Below are 26,703 nucleotides of genomic sequence, written 5' to 3' on the forward strand. Positions count from 1 at the left end.
CAACAGGGACATCATCAGGGGATTCCTCCTCCGAGTCCTCCTGTGAATGTGGCTGTGGTGACCTCAGCAGTGATGGGGGGCTGTGTATCCCTTCCCTGTGTTGATCCTGCTGCAGCTGTTTCCACAAGATCATACTGTGTAGCACAGCACATACTGTGAGCATATGTGCACATGTGGCTGGAGAGTACTGCAGGGCTCCACCAGATACATTTAGGCACTGGAACCGTGACTTCAGAAGCCCAAACACACACTCTGTGATGTTCCTAGTCTGTGTGTGTGCCTTATTATGGCATTCTTCCATGGATGTGTGTGCATTTCTGATGGGTGTTATCATCCATGGTTCCAGGGTGTAGCCAGCATCCCCCAGTAAATGGCTGTGTGAGGTGTCCCCCATAGCAAACATCTGGTACAGCTGTGATGTGTGTCAGATATGGTAGTCATGATAACTGCCAGGGCTGTCAGCACACACATTCATGATAATCCCCTGAGCATTGCACACAACTTAGCAGTTGATGGAGTGGTACCCCTTTCGGATGATATAGATTCTACCCTCCTCACCGGGTGGTGCCTTGATGTGTACGAGTGCAATCTATGGCATCCAATCCTTTGTGTAGTGTGCTACAGAGTATACGTGCTGCATATTGCTGGCCCTCACCTCAGCGGTGAGGGGAAAAGAAATGTTCTCACTGGCATGTGGAAGCATGGCATCTGGGAACTGGTGGAATACCCTGGATGCAGATTCCTGTGAAACCCCCCATCATGTCTCCAGTAGGTCTTTGGAAAGTACCTGTAGCTAGTATCCTAATGGCTACACATACCTTTGTTTCCACTGGGAAGGGTTTCCCTCTGTTGGCTCTGGGTATGAGTTGAGGGCAGCAGAGCTCAGTGAGTTCTTGTAGTATGTCCCTGTCCACTCTGTAGTGCTCTACACTCTCCAGCTCATTTAGCTCCTGGAAGGTTACCGTGGGCCTGAACGCTCTTTTCCTTCTCTGCCTAGACCTACTATCAGCAGCACCAGCAACACTGACTTCAGCATCTAGCACATACAGATGTAGCAGACCTGCAGCAGCCCCTAGCATTTTCTCAGTTAAAATTCTCAAGTTTCTACTCCAATGGTCCAGAGTATTGGGGAAAAATCAGAATGTAAGGTGTATGCATACTTTATAGAGCTCTGCTGTAGGTGCAGAATGTGTGATTGGCTAACTATGATGTATTCCACATGCCTATATAATTAACATCAGTTAATGGCCCTATTTTAGCTTAAACAAGGGTCAGAAGTAATTGAATACATTTTTGTTTTCAGAGATGCTCAGCACGGCGGCTCACTGCACAAACATACACACCGAAGGTAAATAGAGCTTAGAAATTAGTGGACATACCCTCCTAAAAAGTCAAGCTCAGCCAGGCGGCAGGCAGTGCAAACAGGTACAGCTAAACTGAACTGGGCTAAGAAGTCAGTGAACACACCCCCTTCTGCTGTCAACTACATCCTGTGTAAACAGTGACACTGATCTAAGCCTAAACAAAGGGGACATGCAGACATGATTACTCCTTTCTGCTATTCAGTAACTCCACCTCATTTGCATAGGCATTCGTGCTCACAGCCTGGAAACTACACGCTTCATATCCCTACCACATTAGCAACAGCACCAATGCACCATTGTAGGGACTCCATGGAAGGTCCTGTAATACATTTCTATCACATAATATTATTATTTTTTATTTTTCTATAAATCATGTTTGTGCACTGCAGTGTGCCACGCAAACATGCCCAGATTATTTAAAAAAAAAAATGAATGTAACTTATTTCCTTTAACTTTTCTGACATACAGGATGATAGTTTTACTCATATCTTTATGTGGTATGATATTTCTGCCCAAGTATCTACATTTTTCAACCCCTTTTGTCTGTCTACACTGCTATACAAAGAATTTTTCCATGTACACTACAGACACTGACATGGGGTTTGATGAGGTGCCTATCTGCTTGCTGGATCGCTCTACCTGCCTCATTTGCATGACATTCACCTGCTTATAAGATGATATGCGTGCCACAGAAGTTTCCATGTTGGCACGAATGTACACACCACTCAGCAGAGATTACTGAATCTAAAATGTTCGCGGCTGTGTAAGCAGCGCAGTGCAATGCCTACATGGGAAAAAGCATGTAGGCTTTAATAAATTCCCCCCAATAACTGGAAATCAGAATCAAACCCTGTACTTTGTGTTTATAAGGTGATGACCTTAATGGTTATGCCAAACCCATATGGGGTTTCTGGCCAGTAAGTCAGGAAAAAAATCTAAATAAAATCTATTCCTATAATTGCTTTCATGCTTATAATAATATCTTCTTCTCGCCTGGATCAAGTGGCTGCAGCTCCCACTGGTGAAGCATCATACACTTACAGGTAATCTGTGTCCATTACAGAGACAGGTGCCAAACTAGAGGCAAGCTCTCCCTCAACAGTCTGTAGGAGACAGAATATAGGGATAGGAGTTTGAGGCAGTCTGCATAAAACATGTCACATCTGCTCTGTATTCTTTGAATGAGGAAATTCTGTGGATGTGCCTAGTTAGGTAGATATTAAAGGGGGGATTGTAATCAATGATAGATCTGATGAATGCTGAATATAGTGGAGCAATGATCTAGATGCCATAACTTTGTTTATAGGTTGCACAACATAGATCGAGAGCTGCTCAAATTCATTTGCCCAAAGGTTCCTCGACTTTGTTAACACTCTAGTGCCCTGGATCAGATGTTTGACACCCCCACAAGGGGTGCCAACATCCTGGATCTGGTGCTCACCAATATGGGGGACCACTGTAGCACCCCCACTGTAAGGTCTTCCCTGGTGAGATATGGTCTCATTCAAAGTAACTATCACACCTAACACCACCCCAGCAGCAACTAAACTAAAAAAAACTTCTCCAGATTATAACCTCTTACAGGATCGTATAAATAGCTTCACTGAACCTTCTCCCTCAGATGGAACTGGCACCTATGCCAAGCTCTACATGAAAGCTTTATACAAACACCTATATAACTGCACAGACTCAGCCATACCTGATAGGACCAAAACTAGCTCCTCAAGGAAGAGCAAACCTGCCTAATGGAAAACTGCCATTAACAGGCTTTACAATAAGAGGAAGAAATTGCTGTCTAACAGTAAGAGGGAGCAAGACCTCCTAAACTGAAACACTCCCTCCTCAGCTTAACAAGCAAATAAGACTTCTTGTGAAGTCCTCCAAAGCAAACTACAAGTCCAAAATAGTTTCCTCAACAAAGGACAACCACAAGGCATTCTATAGTTACATCCGTAACCTAAAAGGAAAGCCCCAGATTTGTGCAGAACAGGTAGTTAATGATATCAGACATACTGTGCCTGTGGACATAGTTAACCTGTTGGCCAATAGGTTCTGTGAAAACTTTACTCCCCCTGTGAAAACTTCACTCCCCTGTACCTGCCACATGTACTGCAAGACATCCCTTCCACTTGTCCCCTACCTTGTATCTTTAAAGAGCAGATAGTAAATGCCCTCTCTAAGGCCAAAAACACATCTCTGGGACCTGATAACAGCCCAGGCTGTGTCCTACATGGGCTCCACACGAATTAGCAACAACAGTAGGTACTATTTTCATAGTCTAAGCACCGGCTTCATACCAGTTGAATGGAAAAAAGCCACCGTTATTCCTATGCACAAAGGTGGTGCTTCCACTGACCCAGGAACTATAGACCTATTGACCTGACTAGCCTTATCTGCAAGGCCATGGAGTGAATCATCATGGACTACACTTGGCTCTACACAGTTTAGATATGTCAAAGGAAGATAATGCCTGTTAAACCTGGTGGACTTCATTGAGACAGTCACCAAGGCCCTGGACAAAGGGAAATCTGTGCATACAGCCTACCTAGACTTAGCTAAGGTATTTGACACTATTCCCAACTCAGGTATCATTAACAAACTCACCCAACTAGGCATCAACCCTTAAATCATTAGATGGGTTGCTAACTGGCTCACTGATAGAACTCATACAGTCAAAATACGGGGAATCCACCTCAAACAGCAGACCTCTAACCAGTTGTGTTCCACAGGGATCAGTCCTGGGACCTCTAATATTTGGAATCTATTTCTACAAAGTACAAGCAAAAACTAAAGGCGTGTGGCTGACCAAGTTTGCTGATGATTGCAAACTGGGAGTGATCACAAAATCTCAAAATTATGTCAACATCCTACAAGAGGGTCTTACATAAACAAACGATTGGTGCCAAAGTCATGGCCTTAAACTCAATGCAAAAAAAAAAGTCATGGCCTTAAACTCAATGCAAAAAATGTACTATAATTCCTTTCGGTAAAAGCGATGTTCCTGCTAACTACCACATCAATAGCAACATCTTAAGTATGTACTCAGTGATGAGAGACCTGGGCACACATGTTGACAGCAACCTGACCTTTGACCACCATGTCTCCACAGTGGTAAGAAGGGCATTCTATATTGCTCATCTAATAAGTAAGGGCACTGCCTGCAGAAAAAAAAAAAGTTATTACCTCCTTGTACTCTTCCCTCATCAGGCCATTAACTTGAGTACAATGCCCCTTTTGGTATGTACCTTTCTAAGCACCTACAGCAACTGGAGAAACCACAAAGATTCCTCAAAAGGAAAATTCAGTCTTCACCATCAGTCCTATGGGAATCATTTGAAATCACTGCCACTTTATTCTGTTTCATACAGACTGCTCAGAGGTGATCTCTGTCTTGCAAATAAGCCAATCTCTGACCCTGCATTACTGGAAATGATTCAATTCCAAAAGTCAAATGATACATGGGTTACTCAAGGCCTTAACCTGATATGCAACATTAATAAAACCTGCTGTTAGGACAGATTTGTCTCCCAGAGCGTTACCATAGCTTTGGAACAGACTTCCACTTCATGTTAAACAGAGCACCTCACTGGCCCTCTTCAAACACAATCTGGACGACTGGATGGGTGACCGTAAATTCACCTCGGGGGTTCCACCTGTGTCATTCTTAGACAGGGCCAACAGGTGTTGATTGTGAAATAAGGGTAAAAACTTGGCTGGGCTTGTAAGGGCCCTAGGGCTATTAGCCTAGTAACTACCTGTGATCCTATGATTTCCTCACTAGTGTAGACATGTAATGGTCAAAAGACAGATTACTCTGTGTGTGTGTCCCCAAGTCCCTAACTACTGGATTAACCCTTAGGGATGTGCTGTTAATATAATAGTTACCAGGGATGGATGACTACCCAAAGGATGTTATGTATTTCATGGCATTTAGTTTTAGTCCGTGGCTCTGATACAAGTTACAGCATTAGTGTCGGTGGGGGATTCTATGACTGCTCCTAACTTGCAATCATCTGCAAATTTGGTCAGCAAAAGGCCTTTGATTTGAGAGCAGTGAATACCAAAAAGGAGCCATTTCAGGATCGAACCATGAGGGACTCTGCTTGTGACTGGCCTCTTTGTAGAGCTGAACTCCCCAGTTCTAACTTCCTGGGTCCTGTCTCTGAGCCAGGTGGCTATTCACCAGGTGGAATAAGGATTTATACCTAACCTCTTCAGTTTGTATATAAAATGCCTGAGTAGGGTTAGGTTCATAGGTAGGTACTAGGCTAACTGCCCGAAGGCATTTATAAGCCTAGCCGCAATGTATTGGCTTTCGCCACCCCCTTAGATTAGTTCCCTGTGCCTCTGTCCAGCAGAGCCATTGAAGTGATCCCCAGGGTATACTTTCTGTTTCCCATCCACTCGTCAAGGTTTCTCTTTAAGAGTGTTAGAGAGGAGCTCTGCCTAATGTAGACTGGAATCTTGTTCCAGAGCATGGGAAGTCTCTGGGACAGGAATCTATCCCTCCAGCATGTCCTACTTATTGTTGTGGTGAGGTTTAGATCCCTAGAGCGTGTGGCTCGAGGGGATATGGTTTTCTTTAGGTGGAGCATGTCCATCAATTCTGGGTTGGACATGGCCTTGTATGTCAGGCAACCGAGTACAGCTGGAGTTTCTTCAGTCGAGCTGCGTAGGGCATCTGTTTTAGGCCAGTGATCCTCTTGGTGAGGTACTTCTGTGGTCTTTCCATGTGTTGTAGGTGTCTTGTAAGGTACATCCCAAATGGGGCTTTGTACTCCATGATGGGTCTGATGAGTGATGTGTAGAGGGGCACAATGACCTCTTTTGATCTGGATGCAAACCCTTTTGTGATTAGGTGGGCCAGATAAAAGGATATTCTAACCACTTTGGCAATGTGATTATCAAAGGAGAGATTATTATCTACTTGGGTCCCCAGATCCCTTATTAAGTCTTCCATATTTAGGGGTCTACCACCTATGTGGTAGTTTGTGGGTACTTTGTTTTTTCCAAAGGGAATGACTATGCATTTTTTGGCATTTAGCTTGAGGCCATGGTTTTGACACCTGGTATCTGTCTTAGTGAGACCCTTTTGGAGGATGTCTGTGTCACCCGGAGAGTCAATTATAGCCCCTAGTTTGCAGTCGTCTGCAAACTTGGTCAGCCATAGTCCTCCTGTGCTTGCCTGTACCTCTAAGAAGTATATGCCGAACAGGAGGGGTCCTAGGACTGAGCCCTAGGGAATGCCACTTGTAACCTGTTTAGAGTCAGACCTAGCTCCCGCAACTCGTACCATGTGGGTTCTGTCCATGAGCCAGTTGTCAACCCATCTCGTGACATAGGGGTTTATGTTCAGGCTGGTGAGCTTGTCTATAATATCAGAATGGGGAATGGTGTAGAAGGCCTTTGAGAGGTCTAGGTAGGCTGTGTGGACCACCTTTCCCTCTATAACCTTGGTAACTGTCTCAAAGAAGTCCACCAGGTTTAAGAGGCATGATCTGTCCTTAACAAAACCGAACTGGGTAGGGTCCAAGGTTTGGAGGTTCCCAATGTCTCTGTTAATGAGTTCCATGATGATGCGCTCCATAGCCTTGCAGTCCAAGCTAGTCAGGCTTATAGGGCAATAGTTCCCGGGGTCTGTTGTGGCTCCACCTTTGTGGAGCGGAATATCCCTTGCTGTGCTCCACTCTATGGGCACACGGCCTGTGGAGAGGCTGAGTTTGAACAGTGTGTTTAGGTGAGGGGTTAGTTCATCTTTGAGCTCGTGTAGGACACAGCCTAGGACACCGTCAGGTCCCATTGATGCTGTGTTTTTGGCTTTGGAGAGGGCTGTTTTAACCTGAGTGTCTGTGATTTCAGGGGCACTACATTCTTCTGGTATGGTTATGGACCCTTTTGGGGGTGAGGGGGGGTGAAGTTTGCACTGAACCTGTTTGCCAGGATGTTGGCGATATCAGTCAGTTCAGTGTATTTTGTGCCATTCTGCACTAACTCTGAGAAGATCTAAGACTTGCCACTTAGATTCTTGACATAGCTAAAGAATGCCTTGTGGTTATCTTTGGAGCCCTTGGCAATTTTTCTTTCAAAGCTAGCCTTGGATGATTTTATGAGGGATCATAGTTTCTTGCTGATATTGATCAGGGATGTCTTCCCTTCTTGTGATTTTACTCTTTTCTGTACTAGTTTCCTCCTTCTAGTGTATAGCTTGTTTATGGCAGGAGAACACCCAACTGGTTTCCTTTTTTTTTTGAGGAGTGAGTCTTGGGATAGCACGATCCATGCATTCTTGTAGGTGCCCATAGAGTGCATTAGTAAAGGATTTTGCAACTTGGGCAGCATTATCCTTTAGCATGGGGGCTTTGAAACTTTCCACCTCGGTCTTAAGTAACGTGAAGTTTGCTTTTGAAAAGTTTTTCACGGTGGTTTCTTTGACTGGGGGTGGGGGCAGAATGTGGATATCCAGAGTGATTAGTTTATGGTCAGATCTAACCAGTGAGGGGTTGACCTCCGGTATGGAACACCGGTCGCCCATTTTGGTTATGACCAGGTCCAATATGTTGTCACCTCTGGTGGGGGTGATGACCAGTTGATCCAGGGCGTTTAAGTTTATAAATTCTAGGAAATGTTGGGCAAGGGAGTTAGTACTTGAGTAGTTCTCCCAGTTAATGTTTGGGTAATTGAAATCACCCAATATCAGGGTGTTTGGTAGGACCTTTATGTTTCCCAGTGTTTCCAGAAATGCGGAATGGGGGTCCTGGGACATGGTGGGTGATCTGTAGCAAGCTACAATTTGAACTGCAGTTTTGCCCGTTGTTAGTTGCACGTGGATGATCTCTGACACATCATGCTGTGCCACTAACCTGGAGGTGTGGGTATCCTTGATGAATATGGATACGCCCCCACCTTTTGTATTTCGGTCCACGTTTTGTGGCCGAAATGTATAGTATGAGTTGTAGCCTGGTACTGCTGAGGTGCTCTCTGGAGCCTTAAACCAGATTTCTGTTACTGCACATATATCGATTTTCTCCATACTGAGGAGTGCCTCGAGTGCATGCATTTTGAGGTTTAGACTTCTGGCATTGAGTAGTATTACCCTCAGTTTTTTGTTACTTCTGCTATTTACGGCGGTGGGTTTGTCTTTTGAGTCTTGCGTAAAAAAAGCAGTATGGAGGTGGCAAGAGCCTTGGCCAGTATTTGAAAGCCTAACAGTGACAGGTGCAAGCTATCTCTAGCGAAGCAACGTGGCTTGTCGAGCATGTTGAGGGCAGGATGCTACTCAGGGTCAGGGTCATACCGGCCTGGGCTACATGATCAGAGAGCTCTTCAATGTCTCTCTTCATGTAGTCCAGGGAGGTACAGCTCAGGTCATTCACACCAACATGGACAATATCAGAGTCGTATTTGTACTTGTTCTGGAGTGACCTCCGTGCTTGTGTTATGTGGCGGATCCTGGCACCCGACAGGCAGCTAACAGTGACCTTCTCCTTGTTCAGCCTAGTGAGTGGGACGTCAGTGTGCCTGACTATAGAGTCACCTATTACTATTGTGTTGGGTATGTTATTTTGCCTTAAGGGCTGTGATTGCATGGCACACTGGTTTTGTGAAGTATGTGTTTCATGGTTTGTGTTGGCGGTAGAGGTTGCTTGGATGTCTGCTTTGGAGGTCTCTGTTGCTTTTGCAGATTTTTATTTAGAGCCTCTGTGTATGTTTTCATGTATTTATGTGTGTTTTTTGCCGGTGCTTGTTTCATAGGTCTATGTGAGACTGGTGGTGTGATGCAAGTAATTCCCTTTTCCTCTTGACTGTCTGGTCCAGTCTTGGGTTGAGAGAGCTTAGTCTCCAGTTTGGCTGTATAACTGCATCTCTTGCATGTATTAGTGTTTGGTGGAAGGAGGAGATGGTTGTCTGTGAACATGAGGCAGTTGTAACATTGCCTCAAAATTCCCAGATTCACCAGTTGGACCAGAGAGTACACCTGAAACTGCTCTTTGGACATGGCTGGATAGGTACAGTGAACTGTTATACTTATTGGCTGGTAAGGTCGAATAGAGAGCCTTGTTCTTCTCTACAGTATAGGGGGGGGGGTCTAGTGCTAAGGTTTATTAGTGCTTGCTATGAGTTTTGAGCAAGTGCCTGGCTAAGAAGATAATAGTTTAAGTGCTTAAGTTGAAAGTTTGTCTAGTTCCAATGGAAAATTTGAAGAGTAGACTTTGTGGAGCCGGGAATAGTTATACCCTAGCTAACCGGCGCTCAAAACCGCGCTAATGCGGGTTTTATAGCAGGGAAATGAAAGAGATAGAAATTAGCCCAAAATGGCCAATAAACTACTAATTTCTGGGTTGAAACCACTCCTCCAGGGACAAAAAGGCTGCTCAAAGCTCCCCTCTCTCACAGGTGAACAGAGAAACTTCCTTCTATCCAAGTAAGGTATGGCAAACACAGAAACTAGTAACACAGCCCTGAATTCAGCACTAACCTGAAAACTGGACTATACCAGCTTAGAAAGGCGGGAAAACAAGTATATTTTTTGTTCTTTTTTTTTCCAGAAAGTAAAGCAGATTCAATCAAAAAAACACTTTAAATGCACAGAAATGGCTATCACACTAGAGTGTGTAGCCTACATCAGTTAAACAGGTAATTTAAACACAAAAACGACTTTGTGTCAAATGCCTTGGCCAGGTCCGGGTATGCAGTGTTAAGTGTTTTGTTCTCATCCATCCACTGACCTTGTCAAGTAAGTAAACCTAGTTGAATAGGTATGATCTGCCCTTGAAAAAAATCAAATTGGACTAGGTCTACTGTCTAGAGATTTCATATGTCATTACTGATCATTTCCATGATAATTCTTTCCATGGCTTTGCATATGAGACTAGTGAGACTTATGGGTCTGTAGTTTCATGAGTCTGTAGCTGGCCCACCTTTATGCAGAGGGATGACTTTTGCTGTTCTCCATTTGTTCAGCTTGAAGTCTGTTTGGAGCCTACAGTTAAATTGCGATTCCTGAGGGCCTGATATGTCATGTCTCATGCTATTTAGAAGGCACCTTGGAATACTGTCTGGGCCCATCAGTGCAGTGTTCGTGGCCTTACAGAAAGCATTGAGGAACTGTTCCCTAGTGATAGTAGGGGGAGTTATATTTGATGGCATTTCCTGAGGGGAAACAGGAGGTGAGGGTGTGCTACAAGAATAATGTGCACTTTACTTCACTGTGGGACTATCAGCAGTCAGCTACATATGTAATTATACATGGGAAAGACTCTAATTTGCTCTCAGCTGAGAGCTTGCCTGGGCAACTTATTGCTTTTTGGGAACATCGACTATGCATTTCTTGTTTCCATATTTTTGGGACCAGTCTGCAGTCCTTATTCCAATATTTTTAGTTTTATGAATCTTGAAAAATCACGGATGCCTCGTTTGCACACCTGCTTCAACCACTGCTTTGTACACCTACACATACAGTAACAGAATTGTGTACAGATGTTTGCAAATCACTTTAGGCTATGTGCATAGTAACAGGTGCAAGCCCTGCATTTTGCAACTGTAAGACATTTAAAAATCCACTCCCAAAAACTAACTTAAGAATTCTTCTACCTGAAATAATTGGAACTAAAAAGAGTGATTCTCAGGAAATACATTTCAAGCCTGCAGAATCTACTTGTTCAAAGGGAAGTGAAGTGAACTTCTCCAGTACAGAGTTCATGTCCCATGAAAATGATACTTGGATTTTTGGTGACCTGAAATGAGGATTCCATTTTTAAAAATGATTTAGTGGATGGAATGCACTAAAATAAGAACACACACTACTGAAAAATGAATTTCAATCAGTGAACAAGCTAGACCAGTTTCTTAATGTCAATTAAATTAGCATCATTTAAAGGGGGTGAAAGTCCTTTCAGAAGATGCCCAAATTAGAAATTGTTTCCACTTTTGAAGATATGATTTTCTTGATTCTTTTATTATAATATTCAACAAAACAACTAAAGTATTTACAAAGACATCCACTACAATCAGATCAATTAATTAAACTAAAAACAAATTTTGTAAATTATCCCATACAATAAAATAAGATGTTTTTTTTTGTTCTAGTCCTAATTGTGTTTATTTCCATATGGCACACTATTTGTCTAGTCCCTAATTTGTTTTATTTCCATATGGCACACTATATTCATAACATTTTTAATTCATTTATTCTTTCAATTTTATAGTCATATAAAACATATGAGCCCAGTCAGCATTAATTTCTACATTATATCTCTTACATAGATTATCTTTATTATTTATTTTATTCATCATAATATATTGTTTATCTTGTTGATTTGGTGGGTCCCCATTAATAGAAGTGAAATAATTATGTTGTAAATTTAATATCAATGTTGTCTAAAGGTCTGAACATACATTATAGAAAATAATAAAATTCCATTCCCTATACTTAGGGTGCATGAATATAAAGTTACGATAACTAAATAATAATATTTACTGGCAACAAACCATATGTTTAGGTGTAATAGGGTGAGTACAAAATTCACAATAGAAGAGATAGTATATAAATTAAGAGACCAGCTATTAGTATGTTTTTTTAATTGCAAAGGGTCTATATTAGTGCCCATATAAAATTTAACATTAGTGTGTTCAGTTTCTTGATATATTTTTTTAGGCGGAGGTATTATTGATTGTATTAAGTATAAAATCTTGGGGAATATTATCATTTTAATAATTGTAAGTCTCTCCTCCATAGTAAAAACATATTATTCCAGGTATTAAAAGATTTTGTATATTAAGAAAACAGGTATTATAATTATTATATATAATAGATTTAATATCTTTAGATAGTATTATACCTAAATAGTTATCTGACCTGAAATGGGTACATATTTAGTAAAATCACTAATGAGAATATTTTTTGTATATATAGGTAGTATTTTAGTTTTTCTTCATTGAATATTAAACCAGAAATACTTTTAAAATTCATCATGTTATCAAATAGAGACTGTATAGAAGAATTAGATCCTGCTGATGTAATTAGAACATCATCTGTAAAAGTTGAATTTTGGATGTTGTATTTTCATCTATTTCAAAACCCTCTATGTCAGTACTGTTTCTGATCAAATTAGCCCAAGGCTCCATTACTAAAGTGAATAATAGTGGAGAAAGTGGACATCCTTGTTTTGTACCTTTAAGAATGGGTATTTTTGTGAAACATATGTTCCTACCCTTTGTATAAATGTTCAATTAGATTTACAAATGCATCCGAGAAGTTTGTGCACTTCATTAAGGTAAACAGATAGTCCCAACTTACTGAATCAAATGCTGAACTTATATCAAGACTAATAAGTGTTAAATCTTTCTTTTTCCTATTTGCAAAATCTATTAATGTTAAAGTTCTTCTTATATTATCAAAAGTACTTCTATTTACAATGAAGCCTGTCTGATCTATATCTATAATGCCGGAATGATTGTCTTCAATCTATCAGCAAAGATATTCATAAACATTTTATAATCAACATTAAGTAATGAGAGAAGAACATCTAGTTGGATCTTTATTAGGTTTAAATAAATGTATACTGCCAGGATGGGGGTTATTAACTCAGTTTGGGCCAAAATAAAAACCTTATGTATTAATGAATATGTATTTTAGAAAGGATTTTATATATCTCTGGTATAATACCATCATTACCGGTGCTTTGTTTGATTTAAGCTTATTTATTTGTGTAATAACTTCTGTATATGAAATACTCTTGTCCAATAGTTTAATCTGTTGTTTATTAAGCTTTTTATTCATATTTGTGGTTATAAACTCCTTTATTTTATCTTTAGGTTCCATGTTAATATTATTATGGTTAATTTTGTGAAAGTGATTTCTAAATTCATCTAGTATTTCTGGTATACTAGAAACATTCTTCTTTTCCTTAGAGAAAAGATTTCTTTGATATGGTTTTGTTTATTCAACCTTTTTGTTTTATTTTTAAGTCTATGTAAGTATTTGGGGCTTATTGAATAAGACAAAACTTATATCTCTAAAGTTATTTTAACTTTATGAGTTAAAATTTCTTTGTATTTCTCATTTAGTTTGTTTATTTCTTCAATAACTTTCTTGTCCATAATATTTTCTTTATTATTATGTTTATAAGAGTCTAATTTACTTTGAATATCTAACAATTCCTTATCCCAAGATTTCCTTTTATTATTATACCATCTGATACTTTGTCCATATAGATATGATTTTAAGGCATCCCAAACATAAACAATGGAGACTTCAGGAGTGTTATTTATGTCTAAAAATGTTTTACTTCTGAAAGTATATATTCTTTATAGTCTTTGAGTTAAGTATGCTGGTATCCTTTTGATCTGAACATTATGAGTATTTTTATCATGAATTCAAAAGCAATTGAATTATGATCAGATATAGGACATGAAATGATTTTGGAATTAATTAAATCTGTTACCATCTGGTTAGAAATAAAGACCCTATCTATTTTGAATAAGTTTTGTATCTGTTGAAAAAAAGGTGTATGGTAATGATTTTGAATCTATCTGATTATTAATATCATTCAAATGATAAGAATTAGCAAAATCCTTTAAATGTTTTGCATTAGATGTAATTTTCTCTTTCCTATAGTGGTAGTATCACTTTCATGTAGTATACAATTAAAGTCACCAGCTAAAATAATATCTCCTATAGAGAATAATATGATCTTATCAAGATGATGTTTCACTGTATTAATACCAATTCCAGGTATCCAATATACATTAATTAAAGTGTAAGTCTTCCCATTAATTTGTATTGTAACCATACAAAACATTCCTTTGTCATCCTGATAAGACTTAATGGTTTCAGGAATGGGCATACTTTTATTCCATAAAATAGACACTCTGAGTGTGCTCTGAACTAACCAATACTGTATATTTGTTTGTGGCTAGTTTATCAATATCTTTTTTCAAGAGATGGGTTTCTTGTAGGAAGACTAAGTTGGCCTTATGTAAATTAATGTATCTTATTAGGCTTGCCCTTTACATGGATTATTCAATCCATTAATGTTTAAAGAAATTCCTTTTAAAGATGTCATTTGGCATTTTAAAACTTAAGAATCTTATGATCAAAATAACAAATAACAAGATAAGTAATGTTACATCTCCTCCTTTAGGTGTACCTTCAAATATAGCTGTATTTATTGAATCTGGATTCAATTTTGTTTGTAGTGACAATGAATGTACAAAATATATTGTGGATGTCAAAACTATATACAAATAACAATGAACAAGTGAAAATAATGTAAGGATTAAACCTTGCATCCAGCCTGGAGTTATAACCCAACCAAGAGTAGTATTTACCACTCAAGTTAACCCCCTACCTAAAGCAAGCAATCGTCAGCTACCACCTTATCAATTTAATACTAGTTATATTTAACTGAAGTTAACAGTTTTCAATTCAATTATCTAGCAAGACAAGACTACACATTTGGTAAAACAGCATCATATAAACTAAAATAAACCTTTTTTTTTTTTTTTAAAACTGTTCATACTACTATATACATCCATGTAATATAAAACACTTGTATTCAAATAGCATTCAATAATCTTGATGTTAGAAATCAAGAGGAGAGAAAAATAAGTTCTAACATTCATTTAAATCAAAAACTTTGGCTAATATGATTCAGACATTACATATATTAGGATGCATCTATTTTCTGTCATGTAAATACAGTTAACAGCTTCCAAAAAAAACCTTGAATTGCTTGTATATGAGCATTTACTCAAACTCATTATTGCCAATAGAATAAAATATTGTATTCATAGATATTGTTATAAATCATACTTCATAGTTAAGCAGATTCTCAGAAACATTTATATACATATCTACATACACACACATACACACACACACACACACACACATATATATATATATATATATATACATACATACACACATACACACATATACATATATACACACATGCATACACACAAACACACACACACACACATACACACAAACACACACACACACACACACACACACACACACACACATACATATATATATCTGATCTCACTGAGTTGTATCTTTACTGAGCACCATCTTACATTGCTGTCCCTTCAATAAATCTGTATGCTTTATACAAAATAATGCACAGCAAACACATTTTAGTAACCAGATTTTACAAACATGCTATACTACTGCTTTAATTATATCACATGACAATTTCTTCCAGTATAGAGTTATAAAATTATTTATGCTTGTCAATCAGATGAATTAAATGAGTTATAGTAATGTATATGTTTGGGACATAGGTTTTATTAATCTGCTATTCCTGTATCTGTGATGTGTCAGTGTGATATCTAGGTCAAAGGTGAGACCAGCTGCTTTCAGCTTCTCTGTGAGAATTCTGAGAGTTGAAGCTTTTGAAGTTGCTCATGGACACTGTGCATGAGACAGCCCACATCCCAGATTGTCTCTCCTAACATTTGACAAACATTCATTTAGCAGTGTAAATGCATCTAAACATGACAAAACCTTCACAATGCATTCTACAGGTTATTACAGACTCTATGTAAGTGAAATCAAGCCCAAAATTATTAATAAGTAACAAAACTCAACATTTTTGTCCCAACTCAACTCTAATCTTATTATTGTGTCTATATGATCAAAAGTATTTCTATATATTAATAAAGAAAAGAAAATAAGGCAGAAATAAAAAAGAAAGCTATAAGAAGTATATACAATAGAATATTACTTACTGTTTATATTAATAGAGTTAAAAATAAAACATATTATTTACTATTATTTAGTTCTAATTATTATTAGTTAAAGCATGACAGATTATTTACAAACAAGCATAAGCAGTGTAATCAAGAAAGTATAATTAGGTAGTGTCATTCCTGTATCTGTGATGTGTCAGTGTGATATCTAGGTCAAAGGTGAGACTAGCTGCTTTCAGCTTCCCAGATTGTCTCTCTTAACATTTTGGCGGGAAACTTATTAAAAACTAGTGACAAACATTCATTTAGCAGTGTAAATGCATCTAAACATGACAAAACCTTCACAATGCATTCTACAGGTTATTACAGACTCTATGTAAGTGAAATCAAGCCCAAAATTAAGTAACAAAACTCAACATTTTTGTCCCAACTCAACTCCTATGCAAATCTTATTATTTACTGTCTATATGATCAAAAGCATTTCTATATATTAATAAAGAAAAGAAAAGAGAGTAGAAAGTAAAAGGGTGTAAGGCATAAATAAAAAAAATGTAAGAGAAAGCTATAAGAAGTATATACAATAGAATGTTACTTACTGTTTATATTAATAGAGTTAAAAATAAAACATATTATTTACTATTATTTAGTTCTAATTATTATTAGTTAAAGCATGACAGATTATTTACAAACAAGCATAAGCAGTGTAATCAAGAAAGTATAATTAGGAATAGCATTTGAAGAACATATAAACTTTTAAAGGAAAAAAAAATGTATCAAATTACTGACCTTATTTTTCCTCTTCAGAAAGAGAAACAAGTTAAATCACAGCTTGCCATTAAATCTCCAGATATTTTGACGAGTTATGAAACAAAACATTTCTTTGCACACAGAGAATAACTTTGATTAAATCTTTTTCAAAATATTTGTTGTTTCTTGGAAATGCAGGAACTATATTTAAAAAGATTAATAATAAAATAAAATGATGAGAGAGAAAAAAAACATAGTACAAATCATTTGTTTTAGTCTCTTCTTCTTCTCTGAAGTCTTCCACCAAGTTTCAGTTGCCAGTCTCTTTAGGACTAGCCCATTCCATTTCTTCTATTTTTCCAAAATCTTATTTTTTGATAAACAGTAAAGCAGAGTCTAAGTCATCGAAAATTTTAGAACCATCAGGAAGGAAGATTTTAAGCTTGGCAGGAAACAGAAGGTATGTTTTAAACTGTGCTTTTAAGCTCCCTTATTAGTGGCAGAAAAACTTTTCTTTTAGCTAATACCATGGAAGAATAGTCATTGTCAAAATGCACAGTTGTTTCATTAATCTTAACAGGAGCTTTAGCCCAAGCAGATTTAAGAACCATCTCTTTATCAAAAGATGATAGAAATCTAACTATAACTGATCTTCGCTGCCACCCCGTTTTTTTCCCTCCGTTTTTTTTTTTTCAGTAGGGCACTCGGGTTCCAGGGGTCCTGCCTCTCGAGTCCAGAAATAGCGACGGCGTCAAAAAAACCCAAAAAAAAAAAAAAAAAAAAAACGTCTTGGACTCGTTGTTGATTGGCTGCTTGCTGCTGCGAGAGGGGCTCGCTCATGCAGCACAAGCAACCAATCAAGTTTAGTAGTCAAAAAGTCAAAAAGCCAAAGAAAAAATTTAGAATATAAAAGCGCGCTTCAGCTTTTTTTTTTTTTTTTTTTTTAGTGTAAAAGGGTGCTGCTTAAGATCTGAAATTTCTTTGCTTGGAGCCTTGGATCGCGTCTTCAGTGGATTGCCTGCCGCCTGGAAGCCCTGCCTGCCTGGAAGCCCTGCCTGGGAGCCCTGCCTGCTGCCTGGAAGCCCTGCCTGGAAGCCCTGCTGCCTGGAAGGATTGCCTTAGCCCTGCTGCTTGCCTTGCTTGCTGGAGAAGTGCTGTGGACTGGGTGGTGGTGTGTTCCCCTGCTTGCTGGCCCTTTAGCTGCCTGTTCTGTTCTGCTGCTGAGAGTTTGTTTTAGTAGCCCTGCTGCTGATTTTTCTGGAGGTAAGTGGATTTTTTTAATGGATTAATTCTTTGATTAAAGGTAGATTTTCAAAGATTAGTGTGACAAGGGGAATGAAATATTGCCAGCACAGCTACTAGTGAATTTTTTAAATATTAAATTTATATTAATTCACTAGCTGTGGCACTATCTCATTCATTGATGGTGACAAAATGTGTGTAACTATCTAGATGTTCAACATGTGGTGATTAACTAGAACAGTTTCTAATCTGGTTTTGGACTTGGTTGCAGTGAATGTATAATGACTTCATGATTTGTATAAGATGCTTGGACTGTAGATCTGTCTTTCTAGTCTGTCATCACCGTGATGTTTACCTTGACCTGTGTTTCTTCCTAGGGTGTCTTTCTAGGGTGTACAGTCTTCGTAGTATAGTGAGGCTTAAATGTAGCTTTTGTCTAGTTTGTCATCACAACTGTTTACCTTTTATCTGTGTTTTCTAGGGTATACCGTCTATACCAAAGCTTAGCTCATTTGATGTTACAGTGAATATATGATTACATGATTTGTATAAGATGCTTGGACTGTAGATCTGTCTTTCTAGTCTGTCATCACCGTGATGTTTACCTTGACCTGTGTTTCTTCCTAGGGTGTCTTTCTAGGGTATACAGTCTTCGTAGTATAGTGAGGCTTAAATGTAGCTTTTTTGTCTAGTTTGTCATCACAACTGTTTACCTTTTATCTGTGTTTTCTAGGGTATACCGTCTATACCAAAGCTTAGCTCATTTGATGTTACAGTGAATATATGATTACATGATTTGTATAAGATGCTTGGACTGTAGATCTGTCTTTCTAGTCTGTCATCACCGTGATGTTTACCTTGACAAAGGGGTGTGGCTATTAAAAGGAATGGGTGTGGCTTGATTGTGCATGGGGCGGGGCTTGTTTGTCAGGAAATGGCACAGTAGAAAGGTGGCAACCCTACTGATCTAGGATAGTTTTTGTTAGAGTTAGTATTAGCTATAGATCTATGTGCTCTTTCGATACCAAAAGAGAATGCTTCTGGTAAATCTAAAGTTTTAGGGAGCCATGTTGTTAAAATTTCTGGCAGTCCAAAAATCCTAATGTTATTGCGCCTAGAGATCTATTTTCCAGGTCATCCAGCTTTGTTTGTAAATGTGTATTTTGTTTCAGCAGAAACTCAATGTTGATTTCCTCTTCTTGTATTCTATTTTCCATGTCATTCACAGCTTCTTCTATGCCTGTCATCTGGATCTTCTGTTGTTGCAGGTCCATATGTAACAAGTCTATTTGTTTTGTAGTTTTTTCTATGAAAGTGTCTATTTTAGTATCCATTTTATCCATCTTAGCAGTAAGTTGCTGGACTATAATTATCAGAGACTAAAGTTCTTTCTTGATGCTGGAGTCTTGAGAATTTGTCTTACTGGAACTCATTTCAGACTGATAAACTGACAGGAAAATTTCCAAAGTAATTTCTGACAGGAATATTATTAAGATTTCCTTTCTTTTTTAGATATAGTTCAAGAACTATATAAAACAAACATATTTAGAAAGAAAATTTCTTCAAAAATTAATTTTTTAAGTAATTAATTCCTGTCAATGTAATGAAATTGGTGGAGCTGAAGAAATCTGCTGCTATCCTGTGTTCATCCTTGGCCACGCCCCTCGATTTTCTTGATTCTGAGCTGAGGATTTTTATTTCTTCACTGGAAAACAGAGTACTCTGAAGATGTGTGTCTGTATTATATCTTCAAAGCACTGGGTTTCACAGACGTTAGAGCTAGATAAAGTACAAAGACATGGTGTTGAGGTATTAGTTTCTTATACCTATGTAACGTCCAAGATGGTCGACAGGGAGAACCACAGCTGTCCAAGGCAATATGGAGGTGTATGAACAAGGCTTCCTTTCTCCTATTTGCTTTTATAAGGACCTTCTGGATCAGTGGACTGAGTGGCACTAAGAAAAAGAACATCCATGTGATAACAAAGAGATCTATTTTGGGCATGGCTCAGAATAACAATATCTTTTGAAATATAGCAGGTTTCATCTGCCACTCTTGCCCCAGAAACATTTACTTAATGAGAGAATCCGTCTATAGACAACAGAAGAGTGTAGTGAAATGCCCTTTCCCATAACTGAAATTCTTCTTTCCATAACTAAAAAGATCTTGTGCCTACCTGTTAATATACCATATCACACTTTTGTTGCCTGTGTCTGTGTTGATCTATGGTGAATCTGAAGTGAAGCTGTCCAGAAAAGCATTCAAAGCCCTTGTATATTTTTTTGGTTGATGTGAAGACATCTTTCTACTGGAAACCAGTACCATTGTACTGAGAGATTCTTAAAGTATTTCTCTCTCCTCAAGCATAATCTAAGGAGTCATTTGACCTTTGTTGAGCTAATCTGGAAAAGAAAATGACATTCCTTTTGTCAAACTGACCAGGTCCTGCCACCAATGGAATTATTTGTGTACTGAAGCAAAGGGTGAAATGAGTGTTTCTAGAGAATCTGGAAACTGACTCCAAGTTTGACAGAAATTACTGCAGTCTTCTTATATGGAGACCTTGAAGAATGCACAATGGCACATACCCCACTAACATGAGGCAGTCTTGTTGCAACTGTAGACTGGGTTGAAAGTTCTATAATTTACTTCTATACTTCTAGCGGATTTTTTTTCTACGTTTAATAGGTTACTTTGTAAGGAATCTATGACATCTCCAAGAAACCTGTCTGCAGAGACTTTTTATGCTTACAGCAATCCTAACGAATGTATACAATGCTGAGATGATGAAGCAGCAAATCCTCAGTCTTAGCTGCTTCCAAACATTCATACACATAAGGAAAGATGTTAATTCATTGTTTTTGAAATGAGTGGATACTGGAACTAAAACATTTGGTAAATACTGTGGGGGCAAAAGACAGACCAAATGGGGGAGTTTAAAACATGAAGCTGGAATGAGCAATTTGGAATCGTAAACAACTCATGTGCAGCTCTTATTGGAATGTGGAAACAGGCATCCTTCATATTTAGAACTACCAAATCCTTATCTATGAAAAGGAACAGTCCCTTGAGGATAAAAGATTGAGAAATACAGAAGCCCAACATAAAACCATACATTCCCAAAGCACTGACTGGCCAAATGATGACAACAGAATGTAGATATCCATAAGGGAGGTACAGAAAAAAATAAACAAGGGTAGGTAGCAACACAAGGGCAAATAAGTCCATATATTCCACAGACTGGCCAAGTGATAACAATGTCAAGTACACATCCACAAAGGAGACAATGAAAAAATAAGCCAGGTTATATAGCAAAGCAGTGGCACAGAAAGATTCCTGTATTCAACACACTGGTCAAATTATGACAGTGTCAGATACTCACGAGGAAGACACAGGAAAACAATCAGCCTTGTTAGGCAGCAAATCATCAGCAACCACATACCCCTGAATGCAAGGAATGGCCAAATGATGGCATGGCAGGCACACATCCAAAAGGGAGAAACCGAAAAAAGCCATGCAAGGCAGCAAATCAATGGCAATCAAAAGTCCCAGTATCTCACAAAGTGCAACATAAGTAGGGTGGCAGGTATGCATCCAGGATGGAAAGGTAGCAGACAAGTGACAGGAGGGGCATCAGGTGTGTCCAAGAGTCCCAAATGAGCCAATGCAAAGGGAAAGCAGTCAGATGGGTGAGTATTAGCCATCACTGTCCATGCAAAAGTAAAGGAATTCAAGTACCTTCTATTAGGTAGTCCACAGGATCTGGTGAACCATGGCATTGCAGAGAATACCACAGTGCAGCCTTAGCAGGAGAGCTTAAGGGAAGATGAACAGCAGCAAAGGAAGTATCCCACAGACAAAAGGGACATGGGCCATAAGTATACAGTACATAGGAAATGACAGCTGTAAAATCTCCAGTGACAGAAAGGTTCCATGTAAATAGGTCTAAGAAAAGGGAGCTTGAAATTAAAAAAATAATAATAATAATAATCACCATTCAAACACTTAATTCATAAGCATGCCATTTATCCAAATCTGTAACCATGAATCCAGGACCTTAGTTAGAGGATGTTTATCCACTCGGGTTTGTTTCTGACAAGCTTATCTAATGTCATAAGCACCTTTCCTAAAAGTTCAGTCATTTCACTGTCAATACGCACAGACACAGCTATGAAACACTATACATTAATAAAGTTTCCTTTTACAGAAAGAAACACATCTGAAATTCACATACTTCTTCCATGGTTTGACTTGTTTATGCAATTTAGCTAGCCCCAAAGAAACAGGATTTCCACTTGTAAGTGGTGGTTTAAATAAAGTAAGCCACAAAGTGATGTCATACTTCATCAGTGTACACAGCTGTGACCATGAAGGGTGGGTGAGTGGGAGACTGGCCATGAGTCAATACACTTTTCTTTCTTTTTTGCTGACTGCTTACGACAATTACATTCTGAAAAAGAAAACTACATTAAAATCACCTGTCCTCTTAAGAGAAGAGAAAAACAAGTCCATAGCAACCTAAATTGTTTTATGTCCTTTGGCAGTCTCACATTTAATAGTTATAAGCAAGTTTCATTTTACTTTTTGACTTGTTCTTGAAAAACATGGATGGCAGACACACAGACTACATTTTTGGATCAATAAGCAACTTTAGTAGCTCAGCTGCTTTAGTATCAAAAAGGAATACTTGATATTTTTGATGCATAGCTGATCAGGTTACATATACTTTATATATTTGTTATTATTTAAACTGCAAAGGCTTTTGTTTTATTTTTGAATATTGTATAATTATTGTTCTTAAAATGTTTTGTAATAATTTGGAGCTTTTCTCCACGGGCCTCTGCTGAAAACGGGCTTCTACCCAGTTAGACTTTTCTGATAATCAAATGTCAATAAATAAATATACTAAGTGAACCTGGTTAGATACGTGGGGAAAAACATTACTGATCTTATACTATTTATGTACTACAGCAAGCGGAATTTTCCTTTTGCTTTCAGTTTCATTATATGGCAACACTTACCTCCAATCTCTCTTGCTTGACTTCATCAACCTCCTCCTCTACAAGCAGGGAAAGGAACTCACCAGTTTGGTCAATGGAGCTGAGGAAGTCTTGTGCAAGCTTCTGTCGTTTACTAATATTACTGCTGAATTTTTCTAAGCAAGGACAAGGACAAGAAGAAAAAACAAAATGCATACATTATTTGCACACCTGGATTAAATCTGTAAAAAATACATATTTACTAAAGGCTACAATAAAAAATGCATGTGTATTATTAACTGGTCCCCATCTAGCTGTATCCATGTCTTCCAATGTCTTAATTTTAAATAACCCTGTCTAGTAGTCTTCTACTCCACGTATTTCTTTAAACATATAGACACAACTTTATTTCATTGCTGTTTCTTACATACAGCTCTGCATAACAGCTGAATTCTTACTTTTCATTTTACAGTGACTGATTTTAAATCCCTATTAACTCAGTACAGTCTTATTACACAAATCAGTCTACCTTAGAAATAAGGTAAAACAACTCACATTTATTTTTACTGAGCATCACAACAGCACACAATACTGCAAAGCCCACATGAGGTTTATGCAGCAAGATACATAGGTTCATAGGTTCATACTAGGCTATCTGCCGCTTTCGCCACCCATTTTAAATTTATTTCTGTGCCTCTATCTAACAGTGACACAGAAGTGATACCGGGTAAACCCCACGATCTCCCATCCACTCATCAAGATTCCTCTTGAAGAGAGTCAATGAGGATGAATCTGTCCCTCCAGCATGTCCTATTTATTTCAGTGCTGAGGTTCAAGTCTCTCAGTGAGCGATTCGATGGGGGGATGGGATTTCTGAGGCAGCATGTCCATTAATTCGGGTTGGACACATGGCTTCGTCAGGGCACAGACGCTTCTGAACAGGCGGTATGCCACTGAGGTAGAGCTGAGTTTCTTTAACCGGGCAGCATATGGCATCTGTTTGAGCCCTTTGATCCTCTTGGTGAGGTACTGGCCTGATGAGGGATGTAATGCATAACACTTCTCCTGGCATGGGAAGATCAGTATCACCCACCTTTCCCTGGTTACATCGTCTAGCACTCGGTCTGCAAGACTTATACTAGTAGAAAGGTGGTTTACTGGTAAGATCTCTCCCTCACAATTCCAAACCTGTAGTTCAATCCTGACCTTGGATCACTGTTAGCATGTAGTTTTGCATTTTCTCCCCATATCTACACGAGGTTTTCTCCAGGTAGTCCAGTTCCCTACTACCTCCCAAAAAGCTGGATGATTGGCTATACTACAAACTTCCACCAATATGGGAGGCCTGCATTTAGTCTAAATGCTTGATGATCAGCCACATGTGGTCAACATATGCAGATGGCTGACAGGTGTGCAAGATAGGCAAACCCTTTCCCTGGGGATTGTGCGATGTCAGATTTACTATATACAATTAGCAGCAGATGTGTGTGTGTGTGTGTGGTGGGGGTACAATGTTTTTGTTTTATGGAAATTGCATGTGTTGAGTTACTTTCTCGGCACGAGGGTAGTATACCAACATTTGGTTTGTCAAACTTTTGCAGTCAATGGTTATGAGGCTGACGTGTGGGATAGTTCACTAAAGTAAGTGTGTGTGTGTGTGTGTGTGTGTGTGTGTGTGTGTGGTGTGTATATGTACACACTCACACACACACACACACACACACAGACACTGTCTATGCTTGGCCTTGAAGCCCAGGTCATGGCTGAAAAGGTTTTCAGAAGGACCAGCTGAGAAGGAACACCTGCAGAGGACCTTGTGTGGCCTGTATTGGTACATCTGCCTCCCATCAGTAATAATACCTCTGCACAGCTTTCAGATACTTGGGCAGGCCAGGTGATGCTATCTCACTTAAAAATATATATTTTCTTTAACTGTACCCAAGCTGTGCTGTAAATGGCAGAAATTCATAGTCAGTCTTCACTACTTTCCAAAACCCCCTTTCATTTAGCCACATAAGTGAGATCAATCAGTTAAACCAAAAAGTACAACTATGTGACATTCTGTCTTTAACTATACTTTTTCAGCAGAGAGGTGAAACTGCAGCAGTTGTTAACAGAAATGGTTTTAGTTTTTGTTAGTCTAACTTAAGAAAAGCACTGACATCAATTTTATACTAGGTAACAGGCTGACACCCTAAATGGAACACTGTAGTCAAATATAAAGTACAAGGATACAGCACTCCTCACAATCTCAGCCTGTTCTCCAAGGAGGCCTGTGATGGTGAGGGAAAAGGGAGTGTTCAGGCAGCAGCTGTAGAATCACCTCAATAAAGTGTGACAAAATGAGATGATCTTGATAATGAGGGGCCTAAATGCTTGCATTGGGACAGGCAGAAAAAAATATTAGAATTGCCTGGGTCCATGCATTCATGGTAACAGGAATAATGAAAGAGAAGCCACTTTAAGCTTCTGTCTGAAAAACGACTTAAGGGTAGCCAGCTCATGGTTTGCCAAGACAGACAGTTGCAAGTGTGGTCAACATAGACTTCCTCTTAACGAGAAAAGGGATGTGGGTTGAAATCAGAGATTTCCAAGTCAACCCTAGTGAAATAGAAGCCCCCAACAAACCACTGGTAGCCACAATTCGCTGCAAGTGGTGGTAAGAAAAAGAGTCCAAGTTCAACAAAGACAAGGCTGAAGATCTGGAAGTTGACTACAGCAAACACACAGGAGTTTAAGGAAATACTCAGAGATCTAGCATCCCAGGAAGAGGAGGAAATAGGTGGACTTGAACAAGAATGGCATCTTTTCAAAACAGCATGCCTGAAGACGATAGTATGTGTGTGTGTGTGTGTGTGTGTGTGTGTGTGTGTGTGTGTGTGTGTGGTCAAGTGGGATATGAAAAGAAGGTACATAAGCAAACCTAGTGGTGGAATGCAAAGGTCCAGGAAGTTATTAAATGATAGCAGGAGTGACAAGAAGGAAGTAGAATCAGAAAATACAGGGCGAAGAGGAAACACTGGTTGTCTAACAAATAGGCTAAGATAACAATCATATTGGGAAAGAAAAGAGAAACTCTACCAGCTATTGGAAAAGGACACAATGAAGCTCTTAAAGACTGCAAGACAGCAACAGTGAGATAAAGATGACATTTGGTAGATGCCATTTATAAGGGTTGTCAGCAACAATCTGCTCATCAATCTAGAGGACATCAAGGGGAAATGGAAGAAGTACTTCAAGAAGCTTCTGAATGACCTTACAGAAGCTGTACATCTACATGCGTAGCCTACTTTGAAATATGAAACAGGACCCACTCTAGAATAAGTACAAGGAGCACTAAAAAAATGAAGTCAGGAATAAGTGGCGGGCTTAGTTGAAGTGACTGCAGACATAATCAAGATGTTTGGTGCTTTTGGGAAGAAATGGCTTGAGGGTACCCACAGTACAGAGACAGATGACTAGAAAATGAGCATTTCAGTGCCAGCATACAAGAACAGAGGGGGTATTCACAACTGTGGGAGGTAAAAAAGTATCAAACTCCTGTGACACTGCACAAAACTACTGGAGAGGGTGATTGTACTACATTTTGTATTTGGTTATCAAAGTAAGATGGGAAATAAGCAGCTCACATTCAAATGAAGATACAGTACAATTGACCCAATGTTTTGTC

At 38.8% G+C, this 26,703-nt stretch overlaps 1 protein-coding gene across 2 annotated transcripts in view; it reads right to left on the bottom strand.

Moving 5' to 3' along the window:
• The window catches only part of SUPT3H (SPT3 homolog, SAGA and STAGA complex component), a 3,063,171-nt gene that overhangs the window by 1,170,485 nt on the left and 1,865,983 nt on the right, over positions 1–26,703 (bottom strand). For both annotated transcript variants that reach the window (XM_044062653.1, XM_044062652.1), the window contains exon 5: positions 23,076–23,209. In XM_044062653.1, the coding sequence (XP_043918588.1) occupies positions 23,076–23,209 (134 nt within the window). The remainder of the gene's footprint in view (positions 1–23,075; positions 23,210–26,703) is intronic.

Source organism: Protopterus annectens, chromosome 2.part1 (genome assembly GCF_019279795.1).
Source record: "Protopterus annectens isolate FY-2018-M chromosome 2.part1, PAN1.0, whole genome shotgun sequence".
Classification (NCBI taxonomy): Eukaryota; Metazoa; Chordata; order Ceratodontiformes; family Protopteridae; genus Protopterus; species Protopterus annectens.